This window comes from Mus caroli, chromosome 2 (assembly GCF_900094665.2).
Source record: "Mus caroli chromosome 2, CAROLI_EIJ_v1.1, whole genome shotgun sequence".
NCBI classification, from domain to species: domain Eukaryota; kingdom Metazoa; phylum Chordata; class Mammalia; order Rodentia; family Muridae; genus Mus; species Mus caroli.
Window position 1 is genome coordinate 18,523,452 of NC_034571.1, and position 18,881 is coordinate 18,542,332.

Sequence of the window (18,881 nt, forward strand, 5' to 3'; positions counted from 1 at the left end):
AGGATCAACAATATGAACTAACCAGTACCTCACAGAACTGTGTCTCTAGTTGCATATGTAGCAGAGGATGGCCTACTCGGCCATCAATGGGAGGAGAGGCCCTTGGTCTTGCGAAGATCATATGCCCCAGTACAGGGAAATGCCAGTCCCGGAACTGGGAGTGGGTAGGTTGGGGAGCAGGGTGGGGGGAGGGTATAGGGGACTTCCGGGATAGCATTTGAAATGTAAATGAAGAAGATATCTAATAAAAAAATGAAAAAATAGGACCTTCCTGATTGTTTGGGGAGACCAACTCTTGGCAACAGCTTGGTTTGTTTGGAGACTTTCATGGGGCTTCTTTGGCCAACAACTCAATTAGATATAATCCAAACTCTGAACACTTCATTTACTGAGAAGAGATAGCCAGTTGTGTCTGTTTCCCCCATTATTTGGTGATCTTACTTAAATCATCCTCATATATGCATATATTTCAGGAGATTTCCGTACAACCATTCCAATGGTCCATAATTTTATCTGTCACTCCCCATATTCCCACCCAGTATCCTCTCTGTGCACCTGATCCTCCTATTCCAATCTTCCATACATCCATAAATATCTATTCTATTTCACTTTTCAAATGATAGCTATCTGTTCTCTCTAGTTCCTTATGCTCCATCTACCATCTGTGGTTCTATGGATTGTAGCTTGGTTATCATTCATTGACTTAACAGGCAATATACACATATACATGATACACACCATATTTGTTTTTCTGGGTTTTGAATACCTCATTCAATATGATTTTTTTTCTGGTTCCATCCATTTGCCTGCAAATATTATGATGTCATTTTTAATGGCTAAGTAATATACTCCATTTTATAAATGTATCACATTTTCTTTATCAATTCTTCTATTGAGGAACATCTAAAATTTTTTTCTAATTTGTGGATGTTATGAATAGAGCAACAATGAATATGGTTGAATATCTTCGTAGTAGAGTGAAGCATCATTTGGGTATATGCTCAAGCATTATATAGCTGGATCTTGAGGCAGATTGATTCCCATCTTCCTGAGGAACCATCACACTGATATCCATAGTGGTTATATGAGCTTACACTTCTACCAGCAATGAATAAGTAAGTGTTCCCCTTACTCCACCTCCTCCCCAGTATGAGCTGTCACTTGTGGAAAACTTTTTTTTTTTTCAAAAACAATTCTTCTAGATAGAAGAATCCAGAAAGGTCGTTATGGTAGTTTGCTGAGGCTGCTGTAATGAAATACTATGGACCTTAAGAAAGTTTGTTGAACCAGCAGAAGTCAATTCTCTCATTGCCCTAGAGGCTGAAGGTATGAGGTGAAAGAATTGATGGGATTGGTTTCTCCCAAGGCATCTCTAGAGTCATGATACATATCATGCCCATGTGTCCTCACAGGGGTCTCTTCTGTGCATGTGACTCAAGATATCTGTTACTTTGCTTAAAAGTACAGCAGTCATACTGGTCTAGGGCCCCACCCTTAGGAACCTAATTTACAAAGTGCCCCCTTAAAATCCTTTGTCTAAATGTAGTCACACTGCATGCTAATACCAGAACATATGAGTGCAGCTCATATGGGAGTGCACATGCATGTGATGTGTAATATGTCAGGCTCCTTCTAGATACAGAGGAAAATAATAGAAAGTTTCCCTTTTCATGGAATTTTCATGACATGAAAGACATGGAAAGTAATAAATACCAGCACTATAAGTACTATAACAAAAAAAAAGTATGGTAGAGTGCACAAAGAATGACCAGTTGGGGAAAGGAATTTGCCAAGTTAGTTTGAGAGATCTTCGGTCAGAAGAGGTGAGACCAAAAAGAAAATGAGTAACCTTTACCATGTTACTAACCTATGCTAAGGAAGATATGCTTAAATTTGCACTGAGAAGCCATGAGGATGCCTCTATCAGAACATGGAGCCATCCTCTCATGCTACTGTGTGAATCTGAGGTCTCAGTGGAATTATCCTGGATCTCCCCTGGGGAGGAGATGATGACTTAAGCACTAAGTTTTCAGGTTCCTTTGGGCCATGCTTCCCAGATGCATCTCAAATGGACTTTCTCACCCACTAACACTCAAAATGTAGTGAGAAACAGACTTGAATAACCTTCAAACCTTCTGATTTTCCTTGTCTTTTAATATGTAGTGAAATGACTTTTCATATTCACCTGTTTTAATATTTTTATTTCTTAGAGAATGTCATACTATGAGTTTTGTTCTTATTTCAAAGCCCTGTTCCTCCTCTTAACTCCTCCACCCTTATATCTCTACCTCCTCCCAACTTTGTGGGGTGTGTATGTGTGTGTTTCCAAAGAACTCTAATTTGTGCTGTCTTATAGGAGAGTGTGGATCTTAGTTGATCTACCAGGAGCTACTCCCTTATGAAAACTGACTTGCTCTCTCTCTCAGAAGCAATCAGCTGTTGATAGCTCTTCAGTCGGTGGTTGAGACTCATAAGCCCCCACTTGTCCCATGCTAAAATGTTAATTGGCTTGATCTCCTGCAAGTCTTATTCGGAAAAACACAGAATTCTTATGTGCAGTAACCCTGTCATGTCCAGAAGACACTGTCTCCCTCCCATCCTCCCTGATGTCTTACTTTTACAGTCTTTCTTCCCTCTCTCCCACTATGGTTCCTGAGCTTACAGAGCAGCTCCCAACTTTATAAAGGGAATCTAGACAGTAGGAACAGTGCAGGCAGGGGTACGGGGCGTGGGGTAGGGAGAGTCAATATTCTCAGCACTTCAGCTGAATTCAGTTCACACTGTTCTCACCATCTTCTTTAAATATGTTTTTGATGTGCTGGACAGAAGTAAGAACTAAGTAAGAATGATGAGTTTTGTGTGTCTATATAAACTAAAAGTAGTTGAGCATTTTCCAATAATCTTTCCTATAGTGTGTTAGTTTATGTGTGTTTGTCTTACTATTAATGCTTTATAAGCCCTGATTAAAATAATAGTATCTTTTTTCTCTGTGGATTATCTGGAGTATATAATAACAAAAGTACTTAAAGGAAACCATTGTCTTCCTGCTTACTCTTTTCTGCACTATCTGATCTGACACAACAGTGTGCAATGGATTTTGACACCATCAAATAGAAATGACAATTGCATCAGTTAAGAACATAGCATTATGCACTTTCTATATAAAGCAAAGGAAACTCTTTTAAACTTTGCAACTGTGATTTAAGCAATTGTATGCTGTCAGCATAGTGTATCTACCAGTAAAATAATTCCAGGTTTACAGACTTCCCCAAGGTTACCTTCAAAAATAAGAGCTGTAAAACTTCAAGAAATTGTTTTCAGTTAATGCTGGGCAAACTATTTTGAGTGGTTTTTTGTTTTGCCTTTTTTAAGACTTAAGTTCTGTCTTAATTTAAACATATATGTTGTACTGAGAATATTCAAGCCACCACAACATGCCCTGTGCTCATTGTCAATGGCTCCTGATTATATGTGATTATATTTCACACATATTATTATATACTCACAAACAAATTGTTATCAGTATACCATATATTTTTATCTTGTGAGTTGGTTAAATAGATGAGAAGGGAACACTTAGAGAGTTAGAAAATTCTAATGAATTTTGTAACTGAGCCCAGATGTGGACCTAGGTGTCCTTGATTCTGAACCTATAGATTGTTCCCATTACCTACTGCTATCTACCCTACTAGAAATGTCATAATCTGAAATCACAGTTGAACATTATGTGAGTGTTCTTGACAGATATAATGGGAAAAGCTTAACCCTAGTATCTGTTTCAGTTATGCTCTGCAAATTCTGGGACACAGCCATTCCATGTTGCATTAACAACATAGTCCTCTGTAATTTTGAGAGACTGGCAATCCTTTGACTAGTCTCCTGATTATGATTGGTGCTGATTTTCATAAACTGGAAGTTGTGCAAAGAGAGAAACAAAATGATACACTCTGTGTAAGGCAATGACACAGATAGCAATTTGTTATAATATATATAAAATAGAAACCTGGGTAATTACTATCCACCTATACATTTTCCACAGTTTTAAGTGATTTTTTTTTTCTGTTTGGACCTGTTACAGAATGAATACCTAAATGAAGATGTAGATGCTAGAGTTATTGAGTACGAAGACAACCGGCCCCTCCTGGACATGTTTCTTCAGAAGCCCATGGGCTTATTGTCCCTTCTTGATGAGGAAAGCAGATTTCCCAAGGCCACTGACCAGACTCTCATAGGTGAGGGTTAGGCCTGAAATGACTGCATGCCGCATGGCCTTTGGAGGAACCAGAAAAGTTGCAATGATTTTTAATTGTCTTAAATGATTTGGGAGGAAACAGCTGTCACAAAGCCTGAGGTAACTGGTTTTCAAGAAGTGATTTTGGGACAAATACCTTGACCAGTGTTTATAATAGGGTAAAATTCTTAGTGATGAATTAAACACCATTGGAGATTGGATGTCTGCTTCCTTTATGGTAGAAACCCAAATGCTGGATCTTGGATTATAAATCATTACAAACCATAAAAATTATCCCACCCCAAGTTAGAAGTTGGTGGGAAGAATAGGGAGCTAGCTCTGGACTGTTAAGAGAAATAGTAAGCAGAAAGATAAAAATCAGTGCCATGAACAAAAATTTTACTTTTGTGTGTGTGTGAGAGAGAAAGTGTGTGCATATGTGTGTGTTTATAGGTATGTGTAGGTGTAGGGGTGTGTGTGTGTGTGTGTGTGTGTGTGTATACACGCGAATATGGGAATGAAACCAGAGGTCAACTTCAGATGAATTTCTCTACCACTATCTGCCTCATTTTGGGGGCCAGGATCTTTCACTGAACCTGACCCCACTGTTGTAGATATACTGGCTGACTAGCAAGCTTCTGGTTCTGCCTGTTTCCACCTTTGTTCCCTGTTGCAGGAAATATTAAATTGAACAGGCACATTCCCGTGCTTGTGCATCTTCCCCAGTGACCTGGCTGTCCATGCACTGGCGAGCAATGGCCAACCTATTTTTAATCTTGTGGAGACTCTGACTCAGAATTCCACAGTCTCCCCCCCCCCCCACCTTGCTACAGCTCACTAGGTTCCCACGGGTGGGTTGTTGCTATTGCCAGCCCATGCTTCAGAGCCCCCATGACCTTTGTGGTGCACATCAGACAAATCCATGCTTTGCCGACTTACCACCTCTCTGGAACCCAGTCAAGTCTCTGTGAGAAGAAAAACACCACACAAACTTAGCTCAGAAACAATGGTAACTCAATCGCTGGGAGTCACAACTGAAACTTATTCTTGTAAGCATTATTAAATCTAAATCCTCCGGTGGCAAATCCTGATGACTCTGCCATTGAAACCTGGAGACACTGGTTTTTACATCTTGTCCTCACGCTATTCCCGTTCAAAAGGACCCTCTCTCTCTCCTGTTTCCTCTCTTCTGCAGTCCAACATGGAAATTCTGCCTACTTGCCCAGTGATTGGCTCCTTTGTTCATTACAGAATTGGTTCACAAGAAGTCACCTGAGTAAGTGACTCATTTCCTCCTTTGTAGCCCCTCCCAGAAGAGCGGAATTAGCATCAAAATACAAGCAACCCCAGGGCTATCCACAACACTTCCCCCTTTCTGTTCTAATAAAAACAAAACCTTGCTCTCAAATGTAGAGCACAACTATTACCACTTTGTAATAAAATGCAAAGACAAAATCTTTCTCCCAAATCAGCATACCCTTGATCTGGTAACCAGAAAAACCTTTATTTTGACCTCTCTCCCAGAGGAATACTATAACCACAAAACTTAACATCACACCCATTTCGAAAATTAAAACAATTCAAAACAAATGAAGTAAACTAAAATACTGTATGTGCCAATTCTTAGGCCTTTTCTTTTTCGTCATGCAGGATAATAACACAGAATTCCTGTAGAGCCTGCGTTAGAATTTGAGTGTCCTGTGAGGCATATTAGAGCAATATATCTTTATACCATCTTTAAAACAATTGATTCACACTTCTATCTGTACCTGCTTATAAGCAGGCAGCTAGTCACAGCAGGATTTAAACCCAGAATTCCCGTGTAGCCCACATTAGACAGACTTTGAGTATCCTGTAAGACATATGAGAGCAATATATCTTTATGCCATCTATCTGCTCTGATCTCTGTCTGAAGCCACAGACATTATTAATTAATACCTGTTCACAGTCCTCTCTACTTGAAGCCAGTGACTAATTTTCCCTATGCTAGTTCCGAACTGCAGGTGAATTTCCCCAATATGATTTGGACAAAATCTGTTTATAAATCTATCCTAAAGCAAATAATCCCAATTTTATAAATTCACAGTTCACCCAATCTCTGTCCCAAGAAGTAGGCAACTTCCATTCTACAGCTCTCTGACTCAGAACAGCCTGCACTCCCACAACAGGGGACCTCAGAGTCTGCCAACAGTTTCTTTGTTTCAAGGTTCCTCGCCTGAGTCCAAGTGACTCCTAGCACTACCCAGCTACTCGCTTAAAAAATAATAATAAAACTCTAACTTTCAGGCTACTAATCTTAAATTTCTAGTGGATTCATGCCCAACACATTGGGTCACCACCTGTTGCAGGAAATATTAAATAATGAACCCGCCAACTCTCCTGCTTTTCTCAACCTGCCAAGTCCTCAAAATGGTCAGACTGCTACTCCTGCCACCAGCAACTCTCTCCAGCTAGCCCCCTCACCCCAGGCATCTGTCTCAATTGTCCTAGAATCACCAGTTCCCTCTCTGCCATCAGCAGTCCCACATTCCAGTAACCAAGTAAAGCAAAAATCTTGAACCTTACAATTAACCAATCAGATTTATGTATCAATAAATTCTCAATTTTCAAGATGCCACTACAATAATTTCAGAACCAATTGATAATGATAAAAGCTTTATCCCAATTATTCTAACCCTATGATATCACAACTACCTGTGACTGGTTAATGCCAGCTGGTTCACATCTGCTTCCATCTTCCTTTATCCTCCTTCCTCTGAGAAGCTCTGTCTCTGAGACTCTTAGCTCTGCCTCCCTTTTCCCTGTCCAATCATAGGCCTCCTGCTGCCCTACTGTAATTGGACAGGGAAAATCCTGCAACAATTCCCAGTGCTGGGGTTACAGGTATTCATCCCCACAAGAGAGCTCTAGGAAGCAGAGCTCAGCTCCTCTGTACTTTATCCACTGAACCATTTCCTCAGCTCCCACAAAAAATAAAATTTTATATCAATATATCTAACTTATGCATTTTGGGATGTTAACGATAAAGCAAGACTATCACAATCAAAGAAAAATTGTCCCAGGGCTGGGGACATAGATCAGCTGGTTAAAAGTACACTTGCTTAGTATACAGAAGAGTTCTCTAGAGGAAGACAAACTATGGGTGAACGTCCATCGCAAAAGAGGAGTGTTTGATTGGCTGGCATGATATAGCAAGAGTAGTTGAACAGTGGCTGTCTGGATGCTGGAGAAGCTGAGGACTGGTAGCTGCTCAGTCCACAAGGATGAAAACCTCAGCAGCCCTAATCTAGCACTAAAGCCCGTGGAGGTTTTCCAGAGAGCCACTGTCCTCCTGCTCATGTGAGAAGGCCAAAGAAGCTGCTCCGATATCCCAGAGGAGGTTGTCAGCAACACGGAATGGAGAGATAGGCTCAAGAGCAAGAGGTGAAAGAAAAGGAGCAAACAGCTTGCTTCTCTTTCAGACTTTTTTATATCCGGGCAGAGCCAGATAGCCCTGCACACACTAGGGGAGGGTTTTCTTGCCTAAATTTATCCTTCTAGGATATATTCTTACCCACAGGCCTCATAGTTGATTCAAGATCCAATCGAAGTGGTGATCTAGATTAAATATCACACCAGCATCGACAAAGCTCTAGGTTTGGTGGCCCATGGTTTGTAAACTGGGTTTGGTGGTGCTTGCTTCTAATCCCAGCAGTCAGGAGGTGAAGGCTAAAGGATCCAACGTTCAAGATTATCCTTGCCTATATAGCAAGGGATACATGAGACTCTCTCAGAAAGAAAGTACTTAAAATAAAACTGTCCAACTTAAAATAGAAAAGAAAGGAGGTCATTCTAATGTGGAACGCCCTATTCCCTGCTTGTGGGGATATTCAGAACATATATGTGAGTACTTAAAGAAAGTGTAGATTCACTTCTCCCTCACTGACTTTTGGTAAATTGCTTTCTCCTGATATGATGGTTGTTTTGTCCCTTGGACACCAGACAGAAAGGAAAAAAATCTCAGCATCATAGGGAAAATAATTTCACAGCAAGTGCTCGGATGTGTGAAAATTGTCATAGAAATTTGGCTATCTTTATGAACCTATTGTGCCTTTATGTATTGTATGTAGTTTTGTCTCCACCGATTTGAATTCACGGCTGGTAACAAGTGCACCGACCCAGGAAATGCCTCAGATTCTTGAATAGAAACACACACACACACACACACATACACACACACACACATACACACATACACACACATACACACACATACATATACACACATACACACACATACATATACACACACATACACACACACACACATACACACACACACACACACATACACTTGTTATTCTCAATATGCCTTGGCTAACTCAATGACTGGGCACTCCTAAATCTTCCCCTGCTACCCCTGCCTTGTTGGCTTTATTTCCTCCACTACTGCGCCCCCTTGTCCTCTCTCTCCCAGTCTCTCCTTATACTCAAACTCATGCCTGCACAACTCTGCATGTCCTGCCCCATGCTCAGTTATTGCCTACTGGCAACTTTATTGATAGATCAAAAACCAATTGAGAGTAAGGACCTTCAGAGTCAGTAAACAGGTTCCTGCTCAAAGCATCAGAACCACCCTCTACATTTATGAACCAAATCAAATATATAGGAAAGCCAAGCCATTAGGGCTTCAGGGTTAGAGCCTGGCATCACAGTGTGGCTTCACACTGAGAGAACATCAGCAGTACCTGGAGCTAGTGAATTCATGGCTCCCTCCTGAGACCTACCAAGTGTTGCACTCACAGAGTAAGGCCAAATACCCTGCACCTATACTGATGTTCCAGGTGACTCTGGCCCATGCTGACATTTGAGACCTGCTCTAAACCATGATATAGTAATAAACATTTGTTTGAGAATTCTGCTTTGTCGTTAATATTCTAAAACTTCATTAATTTCCTATATTAAAATGTCTCTGTTCATCATGCATTGTATAGGAAAAAATAACTTCTGACCGTCAATTTTACTTGAGAATCTGTGTGCCTAACATTGGAGTTCAATTTCCTTCCACAGAAAAATTTGAAGACAACCTGAAGTCACAGTACTTCTGGAGACCCAAAAGAATGGAACTCAGTTTTGGCATTCACCACTATGCAGGAAAAGTAAGAATTTCAAGAACTGTGTCTCTCTGCCTTTCTACCAATGGTATCAGAAGAGCTGGCCCCAAAATATTGAAAGATGGTTCTAATGAGGTGAAAATATCTTGTCTCTATCTGGTCCTAGTTCTCCTGTCGGCCTGTGTCTTCCTGATCATTCAGTCTGATGACAATGACTAGCTAGCAGTGGTTAACTGTATTTTACTCTTTTAAACAATAGTTTGGGGCATTTTCCAGGCTTGGCTCTTACCTTTTGCCCAAGAATGGGGCTGAGAACAGTCACTCCCTCTCTGTTCCTCTTCTCTCTCTCTCTTTCTCTCTGTCACTCTTGCTCTCTTTCTTACTTTTTTTTCTTTACTCTCCCTCCCCCTCTTCCTCCCTCTTCATCTTTTTCTCTCCCCCTCTCTCTCCTTATCCACACTCTTTCAACCAATGCTCTAGGAGAGAGAGAGAGAGAGAGAGAGAGAGAGAGAGAGAGAGAGAGAGAGAGAAACAGTCAGATAGTAGTGTTGCCTCAGATGTGTGCAGGTGACTAATGGATGGTCAGGAGTTTAGATAAGCATTCATACATTTATTGAAATACAGCCATGCACCTGTCAAACCTCAGAGATGTTGTCTTACACCCAAGGGACAGTTTCTCCTCCATGGAGAATAATGGGCCATCCACTCAGAACTGTGCCATAATTGTTGAGGTATGAAGACTAAAATCAAGGAAGAATGTATGATAGAAGAAATCACTGACAACTAAACTAATTGAGAAGGCCTATATTTTTGTTCATTTGGCCACTTCCATGGGCCAGGGAATGTCCCAATGACCTTTGTCATTAACAATATATCACTCAAGTTGAGGAGCTGGAGAGATGGCTCAAAGGTTAAGAAGAGTGGCTGCTTTTCCAGAAGGCCAGAGGGTTTGGTTTCCAGCACCTACAGGGCAACTGAGAACTGTTTGTAACTCCAGTTTCAGAAGATGTGATGGCCTCTTCTGGCATTGGTGGGCACTGTTCAAAATGGTGCATGAACTTGCATGCAGGCAAAACACACATATACCTATCTTTTTAATTTTTTAACAACTGTACATACCCTTAAGGCATTCTCATTATAACCTTCCCTGATTCTTAGTGTTTGCCTGACCAACTAAAGGCTGCTTTGACTGTCAATGAAGAGCTGCCTATGATCATTTTATCCAGTCATTTTTACTAAGTGTATTATTTGGTTTATAACAAGAGTACTGGCTGAATGCCCCAAAAGGAGAAACATATTATTGCTGTTCTAGATGCTGAAAGTGTGAGTCCAAGGTACACTGAACAGATTGTTGTCTAAGGAAGCCTCTTATCCTGACTTGTAGACATATGTCATCTCACCCAGGCTTCATATGGCCTGTTCTCTGTTTAGACTACTGAAGATATCTTTAACACAAGTTCTGGATTAGCATGATTCAATCTATGACTACACATGTTTATTATCCATCAGAAATTTTTGGAATGTGTTCATATTTTTAAAGTCTTAAAATTATTTAGAAGTGACAAAAACATACCCCTACAGCATTCAGTCTCCAAGTTATGTAAGACCTATCATGTTGAAGTCAGTAGATCTGGACCAGTCCTTAGGGAAGTGGGGACTTAGGGAAGTGGGGAAGGGTCTATGCTTCCCGTCCCTCCAATTAAAGAAAAGGAGCATACCAGATTCACAACATCTCTAACCAAATGGTAAGGAATTGTACACATCTTGTGTGTTTGTTGCTCAGTAAGGACTGACCTTTCATTTAAGCACTGAGGATGACAGTGACTGTTTATAATAACCACCATAACACTGTGTATCAACAGGTCCTCTATAGTGCTAGTGGGTTCTTGGCTAAAAACAGAGACACTTTCCCAACTGATATTGTGCTGCTTTTGAGGTCATCAGAAAACAGTGTAATTCGGCAACTTGTCAACCACCCTCTGACCAAAACAGGTAAGGCAGTTGATGTTTGGAAAACTTTCCCTAAGCCCCATCAAGTAGTTTCTATTGACCTGATTTATTTGTGACCATAGTCCACAATATTTTGTGTTTATTTTCAATTCACTAAATATTCACTTATTCCTAATCTAAGAGAGACATAAAAAGCAATACAAAGATGCAAGGCTTCTATAAAGAAAAGCGTTTGACAACCTCACCAGAAAATATGGAAGAGTTCACTCTACTCAAAAGAAAGTCTGCCGTTTTCAGGAATGGGCAGCCCGAGATGGCCCCTGGTGTTCATGGGCTCTCTATGTATTAAGTTTATATCATCCTGTTTCTTACTCCTCTCGTTACTCATCCTCACTTTTATTTGTTGTGGGAAAATATATGATTTGAGTTCTTCACATTGTAGTTTAAATGTGATATGTAAATATAAATGTTTTAGTGGTTTTAATGATGTGTAACTGAAATATTTAGCCAATAAAATTGGATTTTTTCACATAAAGACTCCATATATACATCCCCATAACCAATAGAGCAAATTAATCATACAAATGATCTCCCACACAGCCCCTGTGATCTCTCCTCCCCTCCCCATAACCCTTCTCTGATTGTGCAAACACCATTTGTTGAAAACATTATTCTCCCTCCTTTGAATTGCTTCCATATCCTCAAATATATATGTAAAAGTCTTGTTCCAGACCCTGTGCTTGTCATTCATATGGTCACATTTTATTTAAATGCTTAAATAAGTAAGCCTTATTTAAGTATTAAAATTGCAGAATATGATAGAATAGCACCCCCAACTAAGAACGATAGCTGTAATTCAAGGCCAAGGCTTACTGGTTTCTACAATTTTCACTGCTTCACTACCTCGAATGGTACAGAGCACACACCTGAATGTTAAGACTGAAAGTTCATATTGACTTTAATCACATTTGATTTGAAAAAAACACTTCATGTGACTTTACAGCTCACTGTGAAGCTCAGCTTGAATTAGGAAAAAAAAAAAAAAACACAAAACTCAGAAACTCTTTAAAACAGACACATATACCTCACATGCAGCTTGAGATCATTCTTCACCATAGTCTGCCCATCTCGTCTCACAAATGAGAGGAAAGCAGTCAGTCACCTCTGCCTTTCCCATGGTGTCAAGTGAGGAAGGTGGGGTTTTCTTTCTTTTTATGAATTTGGTATTTGTGGTAACTGAGCGTGATGATCCATGTTTGTGCTGCTAGAAGTCAGGAGGCTGAAGCAGGAGTATGAGGTCATTCTGGACTATATAGCAGGATTCTTTCAAGAAAGATGAAGAGCAAGAAGAAAAGGAACAGGAAGGGGAGGAGGGAGAAGAGGAAGAGGGAGAGGAGGAGGAAACAAAACCCAAAACAGGGAAAGATTTATTATAGCCTGTCAGTGGTGGCACATGCCTTTAGTGTTTGGAGTTAGATGCAGGCAGATCTCTGTGAAGTTGAAGCCAACCTTGTCTACACAGTGAGGTCCGGGCCAGCCAGAGCTACACAAAGAAAGCCTGTCTGGAAAAACAAACAAACAAAATTATTATTGTTCACATACTATCCTTTATCCTTATTTGAATAAATAAGTAACCAAGTTTCTGAGTCTTAATATGCTCAGAATACTTTAAATAAGTAAAAACAATTGTCCAGCCTCCAAGGATACAAAAAGACAAATAAATGATATCTGCATTCCCATAGGTAATCTGCCACTTTCTAAAACTAAAAATATAATAAACTATCAGATGTGGAATTCAGAAAAATCCACAAACCTGACCAAGGTAAGACGACGCACCTCCAAGCCTGCTCATCTGAACCTCCTTGGTGCCCTTTGGTGCTCCCTTCTGCGCCCTTTGGTGAGAGCAAGTTGTTCTCTCTGTCCCTTTGCTTTTTCTTCTCAATTAGCAGATGTGTTTATTATGATTGCTTTACTGACTACTGCTAAAATACCAGGCCTTTCTGGTATATTCCTAATTTTTTGTAAATCTTCAAATGTTATACAGTTGCCAAATAAAAATGTGCATGTGGCCAAGGTCAGAAACCTTCATGTTCTGCACAAGAACAGTCCACACACAAATGAGGCTAACCCAGAAATTCTTAAAGTACAAATAGCAATAACATGTGTGGATTTGTGCATTTAATACCTAGACTAAGAAAAACTGATGGAAAATACCACATAGTTCTTGTAGATCACAATGTGCAGAAGATGGTAAGGCCTGACTGTCTTCTTTGGTCTCCTTAGGGTGAAACTAGAGATGTCACATGCCATGCCTGTGAAACCACCAATGTGAAAACGCAAACGGTCTCATCCTATTTTAGAGTAAGATGTTTAACTACGATACATTATATTTACGGTTACTGCTCATTCAAAATGAATTAGGCATAAAAAAGTGTAACTGGCAAAAGACAGTGTTTATTATACCCATCAGCTGCAATGGATACAGGATATGTTAGCACATAGTTTCATTTGTGGATCAGTTTATTTCAGTATTTCTCCTGTGAAGTAATGAACTCCATGAAAATTGTAATAGAATTTATAACTTTATTAAAGTTTATCCTTATGAAATGGATATGGTGGCACTCTCCTTTAATCCCAGAAGTGGCTGGAAGATGTCTGTTAAGTTCAAAGCCAGCGTGGTCTACACAGCAAGTCCAGGACTGCCATGACCACATAAGGAAAACCCTGTCAAAGAAATCGAGAGAGATGGGGAGAGAGAGAGAGAGACAGAGAGACAGAGAGACAGAGACAGAGAGACAGAGACAGAGACAGAGACAGAGACAGAGACAGAGACAGAGACAGAGACAGGAATGTCATTAATACCAGCACTAAGAAGACAGAGGCTGGCAGATCTCTGTGAGGTCAAAGACAGCCTGGTCTACATAGTGAGCTCTAGGATAGCCAGGGCTACATAGTGATACGTGTCTTAAAAAAACAGAGGCCGGGCGTGGTGGCGTATGCCTTTAATCCCAGCACTTGGGAGGTAGAGGCAGGTGGATTTCTGAGTTCGAGGCCAGCCTGGTCTACAAAGTGAGTGCCAGGACAGCCAGGGCTACACAGAGAAACCCTGTCTCAAAAAAAAAAAAAAAAAAAAAAAAAAAAAAAAATAGATAGATAGATAGATAGATAGATAGATAGATAGACAGACAGACAGATATGTCTATGCATCCAAATGCATTTCCACTAGAATAAAAATTAAAAACAAATTTAAAAGGAGGATTTTTTTTAATTCAATGCCTTTGAATGGTTTTGAAATGGACAGATGAAGCAGGTATAAGTGTGGCTCTCCAGCCAATATTTCCTTTAACATACACAACCCAACACCTTCAGCAGGAGGAGAGAGCCCATTATAGGATTGGGGCAAGGAAGCGATCACCAGACACAGTAGCACACCATGACTTATGAGCAAGGTGACCTTTCTTGGACTTTAAGGGAGAAAGAAGAGGAAGGAAGTGCTCTCCTCCCTGTGGTCAAACACCTGAAATAACCATTCTCAGTATAGTTCCAGCTTCATTTATCTCTTTTGAACCAGCCAACCAGAATGACAGAGAAAATGCCACCTAAAACCAGGAAATCACTAGTAATGTCACTCAATATGAAAGTCGTGGATGCAATCAGATTAAACATACTATTGGTGTCCAGTGAATTAATGAATTCCTATAATGAAGTCATGAAGCACTTTTTGAACTGTCTGAATACTTGTGTATATGATACTACGTGTATTCTCACAACCCTAAGTCTGTAGCCGGCTCAAATACTCCTTGAGTATTCCCTGGCACGTTTACATGCTTACAGCCTGTGTCCGCCGCTAAAACGTCCTGTTATGTCATCAAGCAGCAGATGTGAACCACTAAACATACATACAGCCAGACCAGTTTATTTTTTTGAGTGAGTTGTCCACACCATTATCATACCACTGTTGTTAGCATCACACACTGTATGAATGTTAAATCAGATCAGGTCATGAGATCATTTTAATCATCAGGGTGAAGTAAAAACTGACAGAGGATAATTTCATGTAGTATGTAATATGTTCTCGAGCTATTTTTTTATTCTGCCAACTAGAATGGAACAAGGGTGACTATGCCTAGTCCTAAGAAAATGCAAGTGCCTAAATTGCTCAGAAAGCCAGCAGCCATTGTCACATTTGGATCCCAGTGCCAGGCCGATGTTTGCGTGGCTAAAGGAAGGATGACTCACAGTTAATGTAATGAGAGAACTTCAGAGTAGCAGATGAAACTGTTTGGGAGGATGACATCTGAGCTGGTCCATAGCAGAGCACTTAAATGCAGCAGATTTCTCAGTTGTCTAACTTCAGTATTTGGGTTGCACTGGCCCTGAAACTCTAGATGTTTGCATTTCTAACACTAAAAACCAGTCCTCCCTGCTGTATCTATTCTCTGCATTGCCAGGAAGTTCTGGTCCTGATCCTGGTCTTAGAGATGACTACTTTGCTGAGGTTCTACTTTTAATGGGCTCTGTTAATCCTAATGGGTTATTCTTCTTTTTCCCATTGTCTCCATAGTTTTTATTAGATATTTTCTTTATTTACATTTCAAATGTTATTCCCTTTCTTGGTTTTACCTCCAAAAACCCCCTATTCAGTCCCCCGCTCCCCTTGCTTACCAACACACCCACTCCTGCTTCCCTGTCCTGGCATTCCTCTACACTGAGGCATCAAGTCTTCTCAGGACCAAGGGCCTCTCCTCCCATTGATGTCCAACAAGGTCATTCTCTGCAACATAGGCAGCTAGAGCCATGGGCCCCTCCATGTGCACTCTTTAGTTGGTGGGTTAGTCCCAGGGAGCTCTGGAGGTACTGGTTGGTTCATACTGTTGTTCCTCCTATGGGGCTGCAAGCTCCTTCAGCTCCTACTGTCCTTTCTCTAGCTCCTCCATTGGGTACATTGTGCTCAGTCCAATGGTTGGCTGAAAGCATCCACCTCTGTATCCACTTCTGTCAAAAACTGGCAGAACCTCTCAAGAGACAGCTGTATCAGGCTCCTGTCAGCTAGCACTTGTTGCCATCCACCATAGTATCGGATTTGGAGACTGTATATGGGATGGATCCCCAGATGGGTCAGACAATGGATGGCCTTTCCTTCAGTCTCTGCTCCACACTTTGTCTCTGTATCTCCTCTCATGGACATTTTGTTCCCCCTTCTAAGAAAGACTGAAGTATCCACACTTTGATCTTCCTTCTTCTTGAGTTTCATGTGGTCAGTGAATTGAATCTTGGGTATTCTGAGCTTCTGGGCTAATACCCACTTATCAGTGAGTGTATACAATGTGTATTCTTTTGTGATTGGGTTACCTCAGTCAGGATGATATTTTCTAGTTCCATCCATTTGCCTAAGAATTTCATGAATTCATTGTTTTTAATAGCTGAATAGTACTCCATTGTGTAAATGTACCACATTTTCTGTATCCATTCCTCTGTTGAGGGACATCTGGGGTCTTTCCAGCTTCTGCCTTTTATAAATAAGGTTGCAATGAACATAGTGGAGCATGTGTCCTCATCACATGATGGAGCATCTTCTGGGTATATGCCCAGGAGTGATATTGCTGGGCTCTCAGGTAGTACTATGTCCAATTTTCTGAGAAACAGCCAGACTGATTTCCAGAAAGTTTGAACCAACCTGCAATCACACCAACAATGGAGGAGTGTTCCTCTTTCTTCAAATCCTCACAAGCATCTCCTGTCACCTGAATTTTGAATCTTAGCAATTCTGGCTGGTGTGAGGTAGAATCTCAGGGTTGTTTTGATTTGCATTTTCCTGATGATTAAGGATGTTGAACATTTTTTCAGGTGCTTCTCAGCCTTTCGGTATTCCTCAGATGAGAATTCTTTATTTGGCTCTGTACCCCACTTTTTAATAGCGTTATTTGATTTTCTATAGTTCATCTTCTTGAGTTCTTTATATATATTGGATATTAGTCCACTATTTGTTTTAGGATTGGTAAAGATCCTTTCCCAATCTGTTGGTGGTCTTTTTGTCTTATTGACAGTGTCTTTTGCCTTACAGAAGTTTTGCAGTTTTATGAGGTCTCATTTGTCAATTCTTTATCTTAGAGCATAAGCTAAGGTTTTCTGTTCAGGAAATTTTCCCCTGTACCCATGTGCTCAAGGCTCTTCTCCAGTTTCTTTTCTACAGTTTCAGTGTATCTGTGTTTAGGTGGAGGTCCTTGATCTACTTGGACTTGAGCTTTGTACAAGGAGATAAGAATAGTTTGATTTACATTTTTCTACATGCTGACCACCAGTTGAACCAGCACCATTTGTTGAAAATGATGTCTTCTTTCCACTGGATGGTTTTAACTCCGTTGTCAAAGTGACCATATGTGTGTGGGTTCATTTCTGGATCTTCAATTCTATTCCACTGATCTTCCTGCTTGTCTTTGTACCAATACCATGCAATTTTTATCACTATTGCTCTGTACTACAGCTTAAAGTCAGGGATGGTGATTCCACCAAAGGTTCTTCTATTGTTGAGAATAGTTTTTGCTATACTAGTTTTTTTGTTTGTTTGTTATTCCAGATGAATCTGCAAATCGCCCTTTCTAACTCTGTGAAGAATTGAGTTGGAATTTTGATGAGGATTGCATTGAATCTGTAGATTGCTTTCGGCAAGATGGCCATTTTTAATATATGAATTCTGCCAATCCATTAGCATAAGAGATCTTTCCATCTTCTAAGGTCTTCTTCAATTTCTTTCTCCAGAGCCTTGAAGTTCTTGTCATACATATCTTTCACTTGCTTGGTTAGAGTCACACACAGGTATTTTATATTATTTGTGACTATTGTGAAGGGTGTCATTTCCCTAATTTCTTTCTCAGCCTGTTTATCCTTTGAGTAGAGAAATGCTACTGATTTGTATGAGTTAATTTTATATTCAGAGAATTTGCTGAAGTTTTTTTATCAGGTTTAAGAGATCTCTGGTGGAAATTTTGGGGTCACTTAAGTATACTGCCATATCATCTGCAAGAATTGATAATTTGACTTCTTCCTTTCCAATTTGTATCAATTTAACCTCCTTTTGTTATCTAATTGCTCTAGGGAGAACTTCAAGTACTATACTGAATAGATATTAAGAGAGAAGGCAGCCTTGTCTAGTTTCTGATTTTAGAGGGATTGCTTCAAGTTTCTCTCCATTTAGTTTGATGTTAGCTACTGATTTTCTGTATATTGCTTTCACTATGTTTAGGTATGGGCCTTGAATTCCTGATCTTTCCAAGACTTTTAACATGAAGGAATGTTTAATTTTGTCAAAAGCTTTTTCAGCATCTTAGGAAATGATCGTGTGTGTGGTTTATTTTCTTTGAGGTTGTTTATGTAGTGGATTACATTGATGGATTTCCAAATATTGAGCCATCACTGCATCCCTAGGATGAAGCCTACTTGATTGTGGTGAATAATCTTTTTGATGTGTTCTTGGATTCGGTTGGCAAGAATTTTGTTGAGTAATTTTTTTCTTTTTTTTTCTTTTAGATATTTTCTTTATTTACATTGCAAATGCTATCCCAGAAGTTCCCTATACCCTCCCCTGGCCCTGCTCTCCTACCCACCCA

At 40.1% G+C, this 18,881-nt stretch overlaps 1 protein-coding gene across 1 annotated transcript in view; it reads left to right on the plus strand.

The window, feature by feature from the left end:
- Positions 1–18,881, plus strand: part of Myo3a (myosin IIIA) — a 229,092-nt gene that overhangs the window by 142,466 nt on the left and 67,745 nt on the right. The window contains exons 20-24 of the mRNA XM_021155802.1: positions 4,079–4,232; positions 9,281–9,369; positions 11,187–11,316; positions 13,017–13,096; positions 13,558–13,635. Of these exons, the coding sequence (XP_021011461.1) occupies positions 4,079–4,232; positions 9,281–9,369; positions 11,187–11,316; positions 13,017–13,096; positions 13,558–13,635 (531 nt within the window). The remainder of the gene's footprint in view (positions 1–4,078; positions 4,233–9,280; positions 9,370–11,186; positions 11,317–13,016; positions 13,097–13,557; positions 13,636–18,881) is intronic.